Consider the following 19,301-nt stretch of genomic DNA (forward strand, 5'->3'; position numbering starts at 1 on the left):
TCTACTGGTAACACGGCTTCTGCGCCATACACCAAACCAAAGGGGGTTTCTCCGGTGGCCTTTCTGGGTGTGGTGCGATATGCCCAAATGACTTTGTATAGTTCATCGACCCATCCTCCCTTCAGATCATCGAGTCTCTTTTTGTTTCCTGTGAGGATAGTTCTGTTTGTGACTTCTGTGAGTCCATTTGTCTGCGGATGGGCTACTGAGGTGAACTTCAGCTTTATGTTCAACCCTTCACAGTATGCTCTGAACTTGCGGCAGTCGAACTGCTTCCCGTTGTCAGTGACTAAGGAATGTGGTATGCCAAACCTGCCCATTTATATTAGTAATATACAAATCTATATGAGTATATGGTAAAAAAATGAAATGTTCTACCTTCCCATGACTTCTCTTGATAGCCAAGTTTGAATCTTCTCCGTGGTGATCGTCTTCATTGGCTCTACCTCCACCCATTTGGTAATGTGATCTACGGCTACCACGATGAACTTTACTTGTCCCCTTGCTGGGGGGAAAGGTCCCAGTATGTCTACGCCCCAAGTCATGAACGGCCATGGACTACCGATGGGGTGTTGCTCAGATGCTGGTGTTCGTATTACTGCGCCGAACTTCTGACACTTATCACATTTAAGTACTAGTTCTTCTGCGTCTTTCTTCATGGATAGCCAGTAGAAACCTTGTAAGGATGCTTTCCTAACTAGGGTTGCTGATGCCTCATGGGCCCCGCAGATCCCCTCATGAATCTCCTGCAGAACATATAGGCCCTCTGTCTTCGTCAGGCATCGAGACCATGGGTGCGTAGCCGATGCCCTGTAGAGTACTCCTTCTAGGACTGAGTACGACGCTGACTGTCGAACTATTTTTGCTGCTTCAGCTGTTTTTTCTGGGAGAGTGCCTTCCGTTAGGTATGCCAGTAGTTTCTGCATCCAGGTGTCTACTTCTTCAATAGGTAGCACTTCCTCCTCTGCCTCTACGGAAGAAGCCGAGCGCTCTTCTTTCATTTTCATCTCCATGAAACGCTGGTTCTTTGCGGCCGCTGCTTTGGCGATTGCATCTGCGGCTGCATTTTCTTCTCTGGTATGGGGCAGATCTCCCATTCTCCTCCAAATCTCTCTATGTCATTCAAGAGCTCTTTTGCTTTCTCCATATATCTTGCCATCCTTGCCTCTTTTGCTTGGAACTGTCCTCCTATTTGTCCTGTGACTAACTGGGAATCGCTATGGACTCGTAGGACTTCGGTTTTCATTGCTTTCGCAATTGACAATCCTGTTATGAGAGCTTCATATTCTGCAGTACTATTAGTTTATTGCGATAAACGGTATTTATATTTAAATTATGGACTGATATCATACCTGCCACGTTATTGGTTGCTTTAAATGCCAAGTGTACTGCATACTCGATTGTTATTCCCATCGGTCCTTCCAAGACAATACCTGCTCCAGCTCCGAGGTCATTGGACACTCCATCTACGTAGAGATTCCAAGTAACTGCTTCTCTGGGTTCTTCGGTGTCTGGTTTCTCCGTCATCTCTATTACAAAGTCTGCGAGTCCTTGTGCCTTTAATGTTTTCCTCGGCTCATATCGTATATCATGTTCCCCCAATTGGACGGACCAGCTAACCATCCTTCCTGACGTTTCCGGTCTCTGCAATGCCTTCCTCAGAGGTTGGTTAGTGCGTATAATGACCGTATGCCCTTGAAAATATGGCCTTAACTTCTTTGCTGCTACTACCACCATCAATGCCAACTTGTCAATTGTTGGGTAATTTAACTCTGCGCCTTTCAACGTCCTGCTAGAGTAGTAAATGGGCAGCTGCTCTTCTTCTTCCTCTCTTACTAGTACCGACACGATCGTTTCTTTACCTGCTGATAGGTACAAGTACAGAACTTCTCCCGCCTTTGGCCGACTAAGTAACGGCGGGCTGGTTAAAAAGACCTTCAATTCTTCGAAAGCTTTCTGGCATTCCTCATTCCATTCAAACTTTTTCATGTTGCGCAGTTGTTTGAAAAAGGGGAGACATCTCTTCGCAGATGAAGAAACAAATCGCCCCAACGCTGTCACTCTTCCGTTCAATTTCTGGACTTCTCTGATGCTTTGTGGTGCGACCATGTCTAGGATGGCTTGAATTATTTCTGGGTTCGCCTCTATGCCTCTCTGACTCACTAGGTACCCCAGGAACTTCCCGGCCTTAATGCCAAATGCGCACTTCTCCGGATTCAACTTCATGTTAAATCTGTTCAATACCACAAAGGTTTCTTCCAAGTCTTTAGCGTGCTCTTCAGGTGTACTGCTTTTTATGATCAAATCGTCCACATAGACCTCTATATTCCTCCCCAGTTGGTCTTTAAACATGAAATTCACTAGCCGTTGGTACGTTGCTCCTGCGTTTTTCAGCCCAAATGGCATGACATTGTAACAATACGTTCCCAAGTCGGTAGTGAAAGCTGTCTTCACCTGATCCGCTTCGTTCATTGGTATCTGATGATAACCCTGTTTTGCGTCTGCGAGACTGTACAGCTGGTAGCAGGCCGTTGAATCTACTAGCTGATCGATATTTGGCAGCGGATAGCTGTCCTTCGGGCATGCTTTGTTTAAGTCTATGAAATCCACGCACATACGATATCCTCCACTTGCTTTTTTCACTAAGACCACGCTAGCAACCCACTCCGGGTACATTACCTCCCTTATGAACTTGGCTGCCTCCAACTTCCTGACCTCTTCTTCTATGACCTTCCTTCGGTCTTCTGCGAACCGCCTCTTTTTCTACACTACTGGTTTGGCATCTTTGTAAACAGTCAATTTATTGGAGGCTATTGCTGGGTCTATTCCCACAACTTCTGAGGCATCTGCGGCAAAGGCGTCTTCATTCTTCTGTAATACGCTTTTGATCTCTACTGCCACGGCCTCTGGTATTTCTGTTCCAATCATTACTGTCTTCTTCTGGGTGATCTGGAATTCTACCATGTTACCTACTGGGGCATTCCTGTCTCCTTCTTCCTCTTCTGGATCTTCAGGGAATGCCTCAATGTTCCAACTTTCGCCTTTTTCTTCAGTTACCAAATTGCATTCTCATGCGGCTAGCTGGCTCCCTTTCACGGTTACTATCCCTTCTTCGTCAGGAATCTTAAGTGTCAGCCATCTGATGCTGGTCACTGCACCACACTGGTATAGGAAAGGCCTTCCCAAGATGGCATTGTACGCCAAAGGGATATCCACTACGTTGAAATCTGCTGTCATGGTCTTCAGTGGCCCTTCTTCTGCTTCTCCCAAAATTATCTCTAGTTCTACCATTCCCTCTGGCCTGATAGGCTTTCCTCCTAAGCCTACCAAAGGAACGGAAACCTGCCTGAGATCTGTTACCGATCCCCTTATCCCCCTAAAAACTTGCAAGGTTAGGAGATTAACTGCACTTCCTTCGTCCACTAGGATCCTCATCACTCTAAAATTGTTAATCAATGCTTTGATTACTAGCGCGTCGTTGTACGGTTCCTGCACATGCCTCCCATCTTCTGGTCCGAAAGTAACTAGTGGTAGCTCTTCTGCGGGTATTCTGGTACTTATCGAGTATACGCCCTTGCGAATCTTCTTCTTCTGTGACTTTGAATAAGGTTCTCCCCCTTCTATCATGTTGATAACACCCATGGGTTCTTTGAATCTTTTATTCGCCTCTTCTTTTTCCACATGCTCGGGTTTTCTTTTTTCTGCATTTCCTTCCGTGCGTACGAACTTCTTTAGTACTCCCGACTGGATCAGTTGTTCTATCTCCCGTTTCAGGTCCCAGCATCTATCTGTGTCATGGCCATATCCTTCATGGAATCTACAATACTTGCTCTTGTCTCTCTCTTTGTCTGGGTGCAGCTTTCTGGGTGCGTTGTACATGACTCTATTGTTCTTCATCCAGCTGAATATTTCTACAGGTGCTCTGTTCAAAGGCGTAAAGTCAAACGGCTTATTTCCTCTTCTGAATCTCTGCGTTCTATCATCTCCTCCTCTACTGCGGTATTTCTCTGGTTTGTCTTCCTCATATTGTTTTGTCAGCGTTCTTCTTGCTTCATCCAGCTCTACGTACTTATGCGCTATTGCCATTAACTCCTGGAAAGTGGAAGGCTTTTTCATTAGGATCTTGTCCCTCAGTCGTTCAAACCTTGTTCCCATCTTCATAGCTTCTATGGCTGTATCATGGTTTAGGTGCTCTATCTGGACAGCTTCTTTATTGAATCTGTCCACGAAGTTCTTCAACGTCTCGCTTTCACCTTGTCGGCACTTTCGCAGATCACTTGAGTTCTTCTGCAGAGGGATGTTTGTGCGAAAACGCGCTTTGAATGCTGTCGCCAGTTCCGCAAACGTCCCGATGGTATTGGACTTCAGTCCGAGGTACCACTTCTGCGCCGATCCCTTGAGTGTTGCAGGGAATACTTGCACAGCATCGGATCTGAAACATCTTGAAGCATCATTATCGTTTTGAATTTTGAGATGTGGCTTTTTGGGTCTCCGGTTCCATCGAAGGGTTCGAACGTTGGTAATTTGAAACGAGAAGAGAATTTCACGTCCAATACCTCCTTCTTCAGTGGTGAAAAATTGTCCCCTCCTTCATCGTCTTCGTAGCTATCTTTCTGGTATTTTCTCATCGCATGCTTAATCTTCTCATCCAGAGTGTTCCTTTCTCCTGTGGCTCTTCTTCTGTTTGAAGAGTGGCTCTCTGCGTCTCGTTCCTTCCGTCTGCTTCCTCCTTCATCCTTCTCTAGGTCTACGTATTCTCTCTGCTTCTTCGCGACTTCTTCGTCTCTTGCTTTTTCGCCTTGCTGTGCGGCGTCATCTCCCTTCTCCTTCCCTGCGTCTCCTGGGAGTGGTGCAGTGAGAACACGCCGGGGAGCCGTTTCCTTATCTTTCTGTGCGTCTTTATCTCGTCCTCTTGGGATCGGTTCAGATCGTTGCCTTCTCTGAGCGGGTGTTTTATCTGCTTCTACTGTCTTCTCCTTCGCGATCCCAATCAGCCTATCTTGGAAGTCGTTAAAACTCTTCATCACCGCCTCATGGTAGAGCGGTGGTAGCTGGGCTCTTGGTGGTACGTATGGTGGGATGTATCCGGCTGTTTCCGCGGTGACGGTTCCCTCTACGTCTAAGGACGGAAAAGGAATTGGTGCGGTAGGTCTTTGGTATCCCTGGTGATATTGGCTGCCCCACGGGCTATACGTCTGCGGCCAGCTCGTCGCGTTTTGATTATACATGGGCGATGGATAGTACATATTCTGTGGTGTATAATAATTCTAAGGAGGAAATACCTGACTAGTTCCTGGTAGCTGTGCTCCTCTGCCCATTAATCCCGCTGTTGATCCGGGTATGGAAACCGATGGTGTGATGCCCGCACTTGTGGCTCCTGTTCCCACTGGGATTCCCGAGCTTGTCCTCACAGGACCTGTCGTTCCCACAGTTCCCGCCGGAGGTGGGCGGAGGGGAAAGACTATTCCGTCTGTTCTTGCTATCAGAGTTGGATTGCTACATCCGGCCATCTCTCTATCTCTAACTCCGACTCCAGGTGGTGGTGGTTCATCATGATTGTCCATGAGTTTGTTTTCAGTTCGTAGAACCAAAATTGATTGATTTTTTTTTCAGGAAAGAACAATCGTTTCCCACAGACGGCGCCAAATGATGGTTCTGCGAATGGTAGGATCTTCTCTTGTCAACCTGAGATAACGAACACAGGTTAGAATGAGTCGAACGTTGTGTCCGACCATACTCCGATGCCTAAGTCAGATACCTTGTAAGGTTCAAAGATAAATGACGTAGTTTTAAGAGAATGAATTAGGGTTTTACCTTTGGTCTTTTGTCTATTTATATAGAATCCTCTCTCAGTAACCGACTCCAAGTCATCTTCTTGTGATTGTGTTTAATTCGGACTCCTGCAGGAAAATAGGGATTATGTTAATCCCAATCTTTTCGAATTACTTGAGATCATATCAGTTAGAATCTGCATTTGCTGACTAATGACCACTGTTTGGTGTCTACTGTCTGCTGCTATTGTTTGACTATATGCATTGGGGTCAACTGCGTATCCATCAATTATGAAATTTGAAGTTGGATATATGAATTTGATACGAGTGAGCACTCGGTTACAGTGTAACCTGGAGTCCCCGTATCTAGTGGGTTGGACCCACCAGTGAGTTGGACTCACAACTTGAGATTAATGATTGGATTGGACGATATATGATTAGTATGTTTGAGGATTAGGATTTCAATCGGATCTTGTACTAGGCAGCATATGTTTTGAATGCTATGGCATTACTTTATGATTTATTTAAATACTTATTAGTAAATGTATGAACTCACTCAGTATATTCCCATATACTGACCTCTCACTGATTTCCTTTCAGGTGAAAGACGCTTTGAAGCAACGGACTTCTATCCTACTTCCAGAAGTCTGTATTTTTGAAAGTATGTAAAGAAACAGTACTTTACTCTTAGAGCTGCAGTAGATAAGTGCTTTATAAATCAGCTTGTAATGTATGGTTTTCTGTAAATATAACTTTAACGTTTTAAAGTTTTAAATGTTTTAAGCTTGCTGCGTTTTAATGTTTGTGATTGCCAGAGGGTATATATACCTGGCATATGCTTAGCATGATACGTGTTTATGTCTGTCATGCATGACGTTTATGATTTGCGAAGAATTATTTTATGTTTTTAGGCTTGCTACGGGTTTCGGAGCAACCACTCCCATTCCCTAGCGCCGGTCTCGGCCCATGAGATTAGGTCGTGATAATGTTGGTATCAGAGCAGTTGGTCCAGTTACCTCTGCTAATATGTGATTTCAATCAGTTGGTTCAGGATACCACTGTTTTGTGTGTGAGTCTACCTAGGAAATCTACTGCAGCACATAGGACTCGAGTCTTGTCTTTGTTATGTAATCATTTGATTTTTAAACTTTCAGCTTTCCCTCTAGGATGTGAGTCTGTCATACGTGTGTGTTCGCATGTGATGAGATGCGCGTTTAATACGATATGCGTTTGCGATGATACGCGATTATGTGGCTAAGTAACGTTGTTTGTCTTGGTCAGGATGTCTGACCATCGACAAGAAGAAGAGCGAGTTGCCGCTGCAGCACGAAACATTATAGAAGGGGCGCATGATTTCCATCCAGAAGCTCAAGATGAGTCTTCTGTTCACGGCGGAGGCGGTGGCCAAGAGGCCCAGGTACAGGCACCTAGAGTGCAAGCGCAAGCCCAGCAACCTAATGTTGTGGGTTTTGATCTGAACCAGTTCCTTACAGGAATTGCGGCTATGCAAGACAATCAGGCTGAAGTGCAGAATATGCATCGTGAACAACTACAGCAGCAACAGCTACGCAATGTTGCTTTTACTGATCGAGATATCGTCTTGGCGTACATGCGCCTCAAGCCAACTAAGTTTGACGGCTCAGGTGATGCTCTAAACATCCTAAAAGAAGTAGAATGTAACGCTCGATGTCTACAAGCTAATGAGAGACAAACCATCATCATGGTGGAAATGTCAATGAAAGGACCCGCGAAAGACTGGTTTCAGCAGCACATTCAGTCAACCATGGACACTATGACCTGGGCTGAATTCGTGAATCGTTTTAGAGAATTTTTCTTACCGTATGCGGTGACGGAGAGTTACCGTAATCAGTGGCTGACCCTGAGTAGAGGCAATCGGTCTGTGCAAGAGTTTGTAACGGAGTTTACCAGAGTGAGTAGGTTTGCACCTGACCTGACTGCAGACCCAGTTAGAGTGAACTCGAGGTTTGTAGAGGGTCTAGGAGCTAAATTTATGAGTCTGACATCTGATATTGGAAGAACTTTAGTGCAACTAATCGACAACGCTAGGCAAATGGAAGTTTCTTTGATCCGTTTTCGGAAGATTCCCGATCCTTCCAATGTTGCGCTTGTGAGAAGTAATGTGTTTCGTAGCGTACAGAGCGCACCTACTCAGTCATATGTCGGAAGTCATTCTCGACCTACATCATGCCAGCAGAGAAATAAAAGAGCTCGATATGGAACTAGAGTTAGTACTTCAGGCACCAGATTTAGTGCCAGATCCATGAGTGATATGGGAGGTGGAGTTCCTATATGTCTGAACTGCAATAAGAGGCATTATGGAGTGTGCCGCAGCGTCACTGGAGCGTGCTTCAATTGTGGCCAACAGGGTCACTTTGCAAGAGATTGTCCGAGGCAGATGCCTCAGGGCTCGATGACTACTGTGATGTAGCCTTCTTATCAACAGCAGAGGACTGCGTATGAGGCAGCTTCAGGATATTATCAGACAGGAAGTACCTTCACTGGCCAGAGAGGCCGTGGTTACACAAATCGAGGAGGAAGAAACGGCGGAGGTCGTGGTACTGGTCAGGCTTCGTAGGCTGGCGGGAGTCAGGCCAGGGTATTTGCACTAAATCCTCAGGAGGCTCAGGCTTCCAATGTTGTGGTGCAAGGTACCTTTCCTATCGCTTCTCAAGACTCTTTAGTTTTATTTGATCTGGGTGCTACGCATTCTTTTGTTTCGCCTACTTTTGCGAGCAAGCTAGGTGTGCAACCAGCGTATCTTAGGAATCCTTTGTCAGTAGCTACCCCAGTCGGAGAAAGTGTGGAAGTTAGTATCATTTATCCGTCTTGTCCTGTGAGAGTTCAAGGACGAGATTTGTTAGTTGACTTGATTTTACTTGAGGTATTAGGTTTTGACGTCATATTAGGAATGGATTGGCTAGCATAGCACTACGCCAATATGGATTTCCGGAAGAAGACGATAACGTTTAACACACCTGGGGTTGAACCAGTCTCAATTCAAGGTGATAAGACGGAATCTCCTACGAGTATCATTTCGGCTATTAAAGTTGATCGTATGTTAAAGAAGGGATATCAAGGATTCTTAGCGATAGTACGAGATTTGGAGAAGAAAAGTGCAAATATAAGTGATGTACCAGTTGTATCAGAGTATCTAGACGTTTTTCCAGAAGAATTACTTGGATTACCCCCAGATCGCGAGATTGAATTTTGTATCAAATTGGCTCTTGGCACGAAGCCGATATCGATACCTCCTTATCGAATGGCGCCAGCAGAGCTCAAGGAACTTAAGGATCAGTTATAAGAATTGTTTGATCACGGTTTCATCAGACCGAGTGTATCCCCGTGGGGTGCACCAGTGCTATTTGTGAAAAAGAAGGATGGATCGCTTAGACTATGTATCGACTATCGACAGCTGAATAAGGTGACGATCAAGAATAAGTATCTGTTACCTAGAATCGACGATTTATTCAATCAGTTACAAGGAGCGAAGTATTTCTCCAAGATCGACCTGAGATCAGGCCATCATCAGCTGAAAATTCGTGACGATGATGTTCAGAAGACTGCCTTTCGAACTCGATATGGATATTACGAATTTCTCGTTATGTCATTCGGGTTGACGAACGCGCCAGTGGCCTTTATGGATCTGATGAATAGAATATTCACACCGTATTTGGATTAATTCGTGATTGTGTTTATCGACGACATTTTGATTTATTCACGTACAGAAGAAGAACATGTTCAACATCTGCAAATAGTACTACAGACCCTAAGAGAGCATCAGCTTTACGCCAAATTCTCTCATTGTGAATTTTGGCTAACGGAAATGGCTTTCTTAGGTCATGTGGTTTCACAAAGCGGTATCAAGGTTGACCCAAAGAAGATCGAAGCTGTGATAGAATGGAAGCGGCCTGAAACAGTTACCGAAGTTCAAAGTTTCCTTGGTTTAGCGGGATATTATAGACGATTCGTACAGGATTTTTCGAAGATCGTTGTACCTTTGACAAAGTTAACTCAGAAGAACGCGAAATTCAACTGGACAGATCAATGTGAACTCAGTTTTCTGAAACTGAAAGAGTGTCTGACGACGGCACCAGTCTTGGCATTACCAGAAGGAACGGATGGGTTCACAGTCTATTGTGATGCATCAAGAGTTCGACTAGAATGTGTCCTAATGCAACATGGTTGAGTAATCGCGTACGCTTCGCGACAGCATAAGAAGCACGAAACAAACTATCCGACGCATGATCTAGAGCTAGCAGCGGTGATTTTCGCGTTGAAGATTTGGAGGCATTATTTGTACGGCGACACGAGCGAGATCTTTACCGATCATAAAAGCTTGAAGTACATTTTCGATCAGCGAGAGTTGAACCTCAGACAGCGAAGATGGATGGAGCTGCTAAAAGATTACGACTGCACGATATAATACCATCCAAGCAAAGCCAACGTAGTGGCGGATGCGTTAAGCAGGAAGTCTCGCGCATGTTACAACAACATGGCGGAGACCGTTAATTAACGAGATTCACACGATGTTTAGCCAAGGAGTGGAGTTTGAGATTTCATCACTCGGAAATCTAATGGCCCAGTTAACAATACGATCGACGTTGATAGATCGAATCAAAGAGTTGCAAACGGATGACCCTCAATTAAATCATCTAATTGAGGAAGTTCAACAAGGAAAAAGTCAAGATTTTAGTATCGTCAACGGAATATTGAAATATGGATCTCGAATGTGCGTTCCAGACGTGGAAGACTTGAGACAGAAGATCATGGAAGAGACTCACGGGACGATCTATAGCATTCATCGCGGTTCTACAAAGATGTATCATGACATCAAGACAATGTATTGGTGGAGCGGAATGAAGAAGGACATTGCGGAATTTGTGGCTAAATGCCTGACTTGTCAGCGAGTCAAACTGGAACATCAGCGACCTTACGGATTTCTTCAGCCGTTACCCATCCCGAAGTGGAAATGGGAGCAAATCACGATGGATTTCGTAGTCGGACTACCTAAGACGCAGAAAGGTTTTGATTCCATCTGGGTAATTGTGGATCGCTTGACGAAGTCAGCGCACTTCATACCTATCAAGACGACGTATTCTGCTGCAAAGTTAGCGCAGATTTACATCGATACTATCGTGAGCCTACACGGAGTCCCCTTGTCAATCGTTTCAGATAGACGTTCTGTATTTACCTCTCATTTCTGGAAGAGCCTACAAGACGCTTTAGGAACGCGATTGAATTTCATCACTGCATTTCATCCTCAGACGGACGGCCAGTCTGAACGGACGATTCAAACGTTAGAAGATATGCTTCGACTATGCGTATTAGACTTCGGAGGTAGTTGGGATACGTATTTACCTTTAGTCGGATTTGCCTACAACAACAGTTATCACTCGAGCATCGAGATGGCTCCATACGAAGCGTTATACGGGCGTAAATGTCGATCCCCTATCTGCTGGGATGAAGTCGGCGAACGGAAGCTCACTGGAGCAGAGATCATCCAAATTACGTCCGAGAAAGTACCGTTGATAAAGCAGTGTTTGACTACTACTTCCAATTGACAGAAGAGTTACGCGGATCCCAAGAGAAAGGATGTAGAATTTCAAATCGGAGACTACGTGTTTCTCAAGGTATCACCGATGAAGGGAGTTATTCGTTTCGGAAAGAAGGGCAAGTTGGCTCCGAGATATGTCTGACCTTACCAGATTATAGAGCGTATAGGCTCAGTTGCCTACAAGCTAGACCTGCCACCGGAGATGTCGCAAGTTTATCATGTCTTCCATATTTCCATGCTTCGAAAATATGTACCAGACCCTTCTCGAATAATTCAACCACAAGTAGTGGACGTAAGCGAAGAATTAACTTACGAAGAACGGCCAGTGCAGATTGTCGACACGCAGATACGACAATTGCGGACAAAGAGGATTCTGATGGTGAAAGTCCTATGGAGGAGTTAGTCCGTAGAAGAGTGCACTTGGGAGACAGAGGAGGATATGAGGCAGAAGTACCCATATCTATTCACTCAAGGTACGTGGCAAAAGTTTTAAATTCGAGGACAAATTTATTTTAAGGGGGGTGAATGTAATACCTCAAAATATTTTAAGATAATTAAGTCGTGCCACGTGTCAAGATTTCCGATAAATTAAATTAAGAATGATTTAATTTAATTATATCGGGAATTTAGAATAAACTTTTATTGAGCTGTTTTGCGGGAATTAAGTAAATAACTTCGAAAATTAATATAAAATAAATTATAAATCCCGTAATGGAATTTATTTCGCCAAAGTCCGCGAAATAATTTATCATATTTATGGTAAAAGTTTCGAGTCAATCGGAGACCGTTTAAAATTTGAACGCGGATAGATTTTGGACTAAATTGAAACTTTTGAAAAGTTTCAAGGACCAAAGTGCAAATTAGCCAGAATAAATATAAATTCTTCATCCAGAAACCTCTTATCAGTTCCTTCACTTCTCTTTTACATTCTCTCGTTCGTCAATTACGGTTCGTCTCTCGATCTTCGTTTCTCGTTCGTTTCCAACGTTCTATAGCTCGAAACGATCGTATTTCAGTGGCGTATCACGGTAAACTTGATGTTTTATCGTTTAGACGAATATATTTTGAGTTATATCAATTCAAGGTTTTAGGCCACGAAACGATTTTATCATTTTATCGATAATAGGATTGGTTTATAGAGTTTTGAGCTTAGAATACGCGTTTTGGTTGAGTTTGGAGCGTTTTTACGCATATAGCATGTCGGAAGCCCTGGAAAACGATTCTGGGGGATCGTGCATGCGCACGAACGTGCACCATCAAGGGTGCACGAACGTGCACCTATACATGGTGCACGACCGTGCACCACCAAGGTGCACGATCGTTCACCTCCATGCACGAACGTGCACCCCCGACCCTCACACCTCGATTTTTGGTTGTTTAATGCCCGTTGTATACGCGTGTCGAGGTTGGAAATCGATTGAAAACGATTGGGTATCGATTGATTTTAATAGGTAACCTAATGAGGTTAAAAGAGAATTGAATTATAAAAGATATACGATCCGTAAACGAGTTAGATATCGTTTAGCGAGATATGCGTGAAAAGCACGACGGTTAATGAAAGTATAACGTATCGTGTCTCGAGTCTAGAGTCAATCTTAGAATAGGATTCTGATTCGAGTCAAATGTTTTGAAATTTTTTTAGATCCGGCGAGGCAAGAAGCAGCTGGACCAGGAGCTCGGGAAGCTTGACGTTTCTAAGCCCCGACGTATTTTTGGATAAGCGTTTTTTGTGAGTTTATACAATTTGCTTTTAAAGTATTTATTCAATCAATTACTTTATATTGCTTTATGTTTGAATTGCATATTTATAATGCGAAATTTTTATATGAATTGCACATAGGCTTGATTTGAAACCAGTATTGATCCGATGGAACGTGCTACCTATTGAGTGGCAATAGGACTGCGTGATCACCAGTTTTGATTTGATACAACTATGAGTTGATTATGATTATGAAATTTGAAGTTGGATATATGAATTTGATACGAGTGAGCACTCGGTTACAGTGTAACCTGGAGTCCCCGTATCTAGTGGGTTGGACCCACCAGTGAGTTGGACTCACAACTTGAGATTAATGATTGGATTGGACGATATATGATTAGTATGTTTGAGGATTAGGATTTCAATCGGATCTTGTACTAGGCAGCATATGTTTTGAATGCTATGGCATTACTTTATGATTTATTTAAGGGTTAATTACATATAAAATCACCACCTTTACACGAATCTTCAAAAATAACACCACCTTTAAAACGTGTCAATTCAGGGCATCACCTTTCATTTCTTTTCAAAAACAACACGGGCACGTTTTTTGATAAAATTTTGGTGACTTGGACACCCAATGAGAGTGCCACGTGTCACGCCACGTCAGCAAAAATGCCACTAAAAATGCGCCCGTGTTATTTTTGAAAAGAAATGAAAGGTGGTGCCCTGAATTGCCACGTTTTAAAGGTCGTGTTATTTTTGCAATTTCGTGTAAAGGTGGTGATTTTATATGTAATTAACCCTTTATTTAAATACTTATTAGTAAATGTATGAACTCACTCAGTATATTCTCATATACTGACCTCTCACTCAGTATATTCCAACATTGTCACGACCCAAATTATTGAGCCGCGACCGGCGCTAGGGAATGGGAGTGGTAGCTCCAAAACCCGTAGCAAGCCTGAAAATACATACTAATTTTTCGCAAATCAAATTATATCTCGTATATCATAATAATATCAAAATATACACGACCCCTGTTTGAAATACATATCAAAGTTAAAGCGCTTCACAAATAGAGTCTGACTATTCTAAACTACTGCGGACTTGCTAGAATGAGAACCTAGTCTCATGACTCGTACTACTTCCGAGAATTAAAACTTCGGAAGCTTCGTTCTCCACATCATACCTAACTCAACCTGTAAAAATTGGAATAACAACGGGGTCAGTATAAAACTGAGTGAATACACATAATTACAAGTAATATTGGATAAAGGGTGAAAACGTTGAAAAACCTCTTTATGTAGAAAATATTCTTTTTGAATTATACTTCACACGATCTTATTCCCAAACATACTTCGTATGTTCGTTCATACTATCAGAGGCCATGTACGTGTCATAAACTAAGCGTATATGTTATAGACGTACTTGATATCCTTGCCTCGTTCTTATGTCTCATGTACGTTTATACTGCGTACATGCTTGACATGTTTTGTTTACTGTTATAGTTTTGATTCTCTTTATTTTTCTAATTAAGCTTCTCTAACTTCATTTTTCTGACATCGATAGCAAAGCCAACCGATGTGTTACGCATATCTGACATCGATAGCAAAGCCAACCGATGTGTTTTACATATCTGACATCGATAGTCAAGCCAACCGATGTGTCTTTAATCATCTGACATCGATAGCCACGCCAACCGATGTGTCTTATCTCATATCTTAATTATTGCTCTTATATCATATTGATTCTATATATATATATATATATATATATATATATATACTTGATTTTATCTTTATATGAGTCCCGAGGACTATTATCAAGAATGGGTATATACAGGTCTCGGGATACCTCTACCGAGATCAACCTTGTATCTCAGTTCTTATATTTGGTTGTACCATCGTACAAATTCTCGGTTTACGTTTATTATTTAATTATGTATTTTTCGTTATGTTGTATTGATCCTTTATGGACCATGACATGCACATTGCAATCTACAATCATACATCTATAACACACGCACATATGGTATTCGTTATAATTAAAAGTACGTATGGGAACGTACTATATTTCTTTGTAAACATATGAATAATAGTACATATGGGAATGTACTATCCTTTTCCCGTGCATATTTGGTTCGATACTTGTATATTGCTTAACCCCTTTCCCAGTATTTTAAACATATATGTTCTTTTCATTTATGTTATTCTTAAAATAACGCAGTACGGAAAGTAATCATTTTCAAAACATACATACACGTACTTTTTCAAACATATTATTAAATATATAAGTATTCATATAGTCGTCCGTATATGAAAATACGCGACTTTATGAATATTAACGAGTAATTAAAATGTACTCACAGTGACTGCTATCCAATCTACCGCAATGCTACCAATCTATCACGCAGGTTCTATGCATTATCCGATCTTGTAGCTATTCCAGCTCGTCGGCCTGGTAGCTCGTCGGTACGTCCATTACTTATCCAAATTACCTGTACGTTTAATTCATAAACGTAAACTTAGTACCGAAATCCTAAGTTGTAACCTTAGGTTATCACGATCTTATTCTAAATACGTCTTTTAACTTTGATCGTGTTCTAATACTTAGTCGAGATACTTATTATATCTCTTATTTGTATTCCTATACGAATAATACTTTCAAACTTTAGGGTTTAGTTTCATTCCGATGAAGTTTCAAGTAGTTTTCAGGACAATGCGCAGGTGCTGCCTGCGCACTGACACTGTTTAGTAAAACGACGATCTCTCCCAATTGAACCGTTGAATCAAGATGAAATTTGACAGAGGCGTTCCTAAGAGGCAAATCTATAAACTGACCGTTGAAATTTTGAATCTGACGAGTTTCGGGTAGTGTGCGAACGCACACAATAGGTGTGCGAACGCACACCCTAATTTTTAGGAGTGTGCGAACGCACACTCAATGTGTGCGAACGCACACTCTTAAAAGCCCGCGGAAAGTCATTTTCCGGGGCTCTTCAGCCATCCCGACATGCTATACATTCAACTATACAAAACCCGCATCTCGGTTTTTATTAAAACGCTATAATAACTTCAAAAACGTTAAATTCGATCCTAATATTCTATATACCTAAAACAGCCCCCTTTTAACCATTTCTAACCAAAATTTTCGAAGATTTACCTTGATTTGATGTTCAGAAACGATAGGGCTTTCGATTCTGAAGCGATCGCCGCGAAAATCGCTCGAATCGGACGTCGAACAGAGAAACGGCAGCGAAACGACGATATCGCTCGTTAACTCTCAAATTCTCTCGATCATTCTTCTCCCTTCTCTGATTCAATCTTCTTTATATATATATCTTGGCTGAAATGCCATTTTGATCCTTGTTCTTTTTGTTTACTATCCTTTATCCTTTAAACTTTTCTTTTGTACGATTTAGTCCATAACTAAATCGATAAATTCTTTTATTATAACTTATACGTGTTATTTATATCCAATAAATAATACGAAACTCGATATTACCATTTTCTCGTCGAATCCTTCAAATTTCCAATTTCGACACAAAGTGGATAAATTACCACTTTGGTCCCTGTACTTTATTTTAGACTTTTCTTAACTTTTTTCCTTTTAATTTCAATTCTAACTTTAGAATTGAACTGTAACCTTAATTTCCTCATAAATAATTTCCTGAAACCGGCCTACTAAAATTATTTATCTAAATTTTATCTGAAAACTTTCTGATAACGCCACCCTGGCGAATCCAGACTGGACACGTTTTCCAATTAGCTAATCAATTATTTTGGGGTATTACACTATCCTACTTCCAGAAGTCTGTATTTTTGAAAGTATGTAAAGAAACAGTACTTTACTCTTAGAGCTGCAGTAGATAAGTGTTTTATAAATCAGCTTGTAATGTATGGTTTTCTGTAAATATAACTTTAACGTTTTAAAGTTTTAGATGTTTTTAGCTTGCTGCGTTTTGATGTTTGTGATTGCCAGAGGGTATATATACATGGCATATGCTTAGCATGACACGTGTTTATATCTGTCATGAATGACGTTTATGATTTGTGAAGAATTATTTTACGTTTTTAGGCTTGCTACGGGTTTCGGAGCAACCACTCCCATTCCCTAGCGCCGGTCTCGGCCCATGAGATTGGGTCGTGACAACTGTGCGGACACACAGTCCGCTGTGCAAGTGCATAGACGGACGTGCGAACGCATAGTGACTCGGCCTATTGTTTTGGATTTTGAAACCCCGTTTCGTAATCGCGTATCGTAATTTAAATTTATTGATTTATCGATTGGTTTGTGTGAGATGACCTAAAAGTCTAGGTCGGAGATCGAATCAAGAATTGAATAGAAAGATCAATATGAATTGAGTGAGTTATAAATCGTTTATCGGAATTAATACGTGGGGAGCACGACGGTTTATAATTTTAGTGTGTCGTGTCGTGAGTCTAGAGTCAATTCTAGAATAGGTTCCTGATTTGAGTTTATCTAATATCGTTATAGATTCGGTGAATCATCCAGCTACTGGACCCGGAGCTCTAGGAACCTGATCAAAGAGTTTGCTTTGCTTTTGCTGTTCATAGCAATACCTCTGAGTTTGTTTATTTACTTTTGATAGAAATACTCGGTTGGCCACAAGTAAAACAACCTCTTGGTGCTAAACTACACTCGCCCGGATGTCGACGTTGCAATTCTAGCAGAAAGGAAAACTAGCACCTCCACTGTTACCACGCCCAAAACTACGGCTGCTACCATTGTTGCCTGAACTGTAGGTGTAAGGCTAATAACTCTTCTTGACACCCCTTTTCTTGTTCTTGTACTGGAAAGGTGTCGGTTGGTAGCTACCACCACCACTCTGATGTACAGGACCAGAAGACTTCTTAGTCTGAGAAGAACCAGAAATCTCCCCAAACTGCAATAACGTGCTCTCCAGACAACGAGCACTGTCCACCATGGCAGTAACGTCTCTACGTGTTTCAGTCAGCAAACACAGAAACTCGCGCCCTAAGCCCTTTATGTATCTGTCGTTCACTCTCAGCGGATCTTCCTGCATGTCCGGAGCAAACCGACCCAACCTCACAAACTCTGTCGTGTACTCGGACACTGACCTATCACCTCTAGAAAGTTCAAGCCCACCCATAAAATTGCGGGCTTTTTCGAGTTCGGGTTCGGACAGAACTTTGAACAAAAAGTCATGATCTAAGCTCGGCTCTTGGGTGCGGGCTTGGCGGGCCTAGACGGATATACAAGCCCATGAACGTGTCTGATTAGAGTTAATGAATTGAGATTAAATTTTGTTAATATTTTAAAATTCTAGGTATTTTTTAAAATATTCACAAGTATAAATATCCCTTCTAAGAAAAATCACATATTTACCTAAAATAAAAAAATATTAGTAAATTTTACATCAACACGGAAAACATAAAAAAAAATACCTCACACATTTATGACTTGATGTTTTTACATTCCATGTCATAAAAAATTACTCCCTCCGTTCTTGAAAGTATGTTTTTTAAGACTTTTTAAAATATTCCATAATGTTTGACATTTTGAACATTAAGTGTTCTTTTTGCCCAAATAACCCTTCTTATTATAACATTCAAAAGTTCTTCTCTTTCCAAATAAAAAATTTATGTCATCATCCAAGATCATTAAACCCACCAAACCAAACCATTAAAACTATCTATAATCTTAATTCGATCTGATTACAACCAGTTTCACCATTGAAAATGAATTCTTCAAGAAAATCAATTTGTAAAAATTCAATGAGAGTAAAACAGTGGCAAGCAATTATTAAAGCCAACAATGAACCTGTGGTGGTGAGAACGATAAAGAAAACATTGAAATCAAGAAAATAACAGAAGAAGAAGAAGAAGAAAAAACCAAAAAAATTAAAAACCATGCAAATTTTCTTCTTAATTCTAAAAGAAAAAAATAGACATAACACAATATTTCTCTTTTAATTATGTAAACTTTCCTTTTAATTCTAAAGAAAAATGAAAAGTCAAACTTTATTCTTTTTAACTGTAAATTTCTCCTTTTTATAAAGGCTTATCCCCTTAAAATTCCCCCACCTTTTACCCCCAATTCGTTTGCACCCTCACGTTGTAAAACCACCAAATATACCCAAATTACGACCTTTCACTTTCAATTGCACCCTCAAGCATTAAATTGATCTCTTTTCACTTAAAAAATGTTCAAATCAATACTTTAAATTTTAGCACATATTTTAAAATAGGACTTAATATTTTATTTAAAA

At 41.5% G+C, this 19,301-nt stretch overlaps 1 protein-coding gene across 1 annotated transcript; it reads right to left on the reverse strand.

The window, feature by feature from the left end:
* Positions 1-3,069: 3,069 nt before the first annotated feature.
* LOC126687602 (uncharacterized) lies at positions 3,070-5,246 on the reverse strand. The gene is made up of 2 exons (XM_050382159.1): positions 4,516-5,246; positions 3,070-4,432 (listed from the first exon to the last, which is right to left on the reverse strand). Exons 1-2 carry the CDS (start codon positions 5,244-5,246, stop codon positions 3,070-3,072), a joined length of 2,094 nt encoding a protein of 697 aa, XP_050238116.1.
* Positions 5,247-19,301: the final 14,055 nt, after the last annotated feature.

The sequence above is a fragment of the Mercurialis annua genome, linkage group LG6 (genome assembly GCF_937616625.2).
Source record: "Mercurialis annua linkage group LG6, ddMerAnnu1.2, whole genome shotgun sequence".
NCBI classification, from domain to species: Eukaryota; Viridiplantae; Streptophyta; class Magnoliopsida; order Malpighiales; family Euphorbiaceae; genus Mercurialis; species Mercurialis annua.

What these genes read in the sequence shown, in the direction of transcription:
- LOC126687602 (XM_050382159.1), bottom strand. Translation starts at nt 5,246, where the DNA reads ATGTACTATCCATCGCCCATGTATAATCAAAACGCGACGAGCTGGCCG. An exon ending in TCTCGTTTCAAATTACCAAC is followed by an intron (nt 4,433 to 4,515) that starts GTTCGAACCCTT and finishes AAGATGTTTCAG; the next exon opens with ATCCGATGCTGTGCAAGTAT.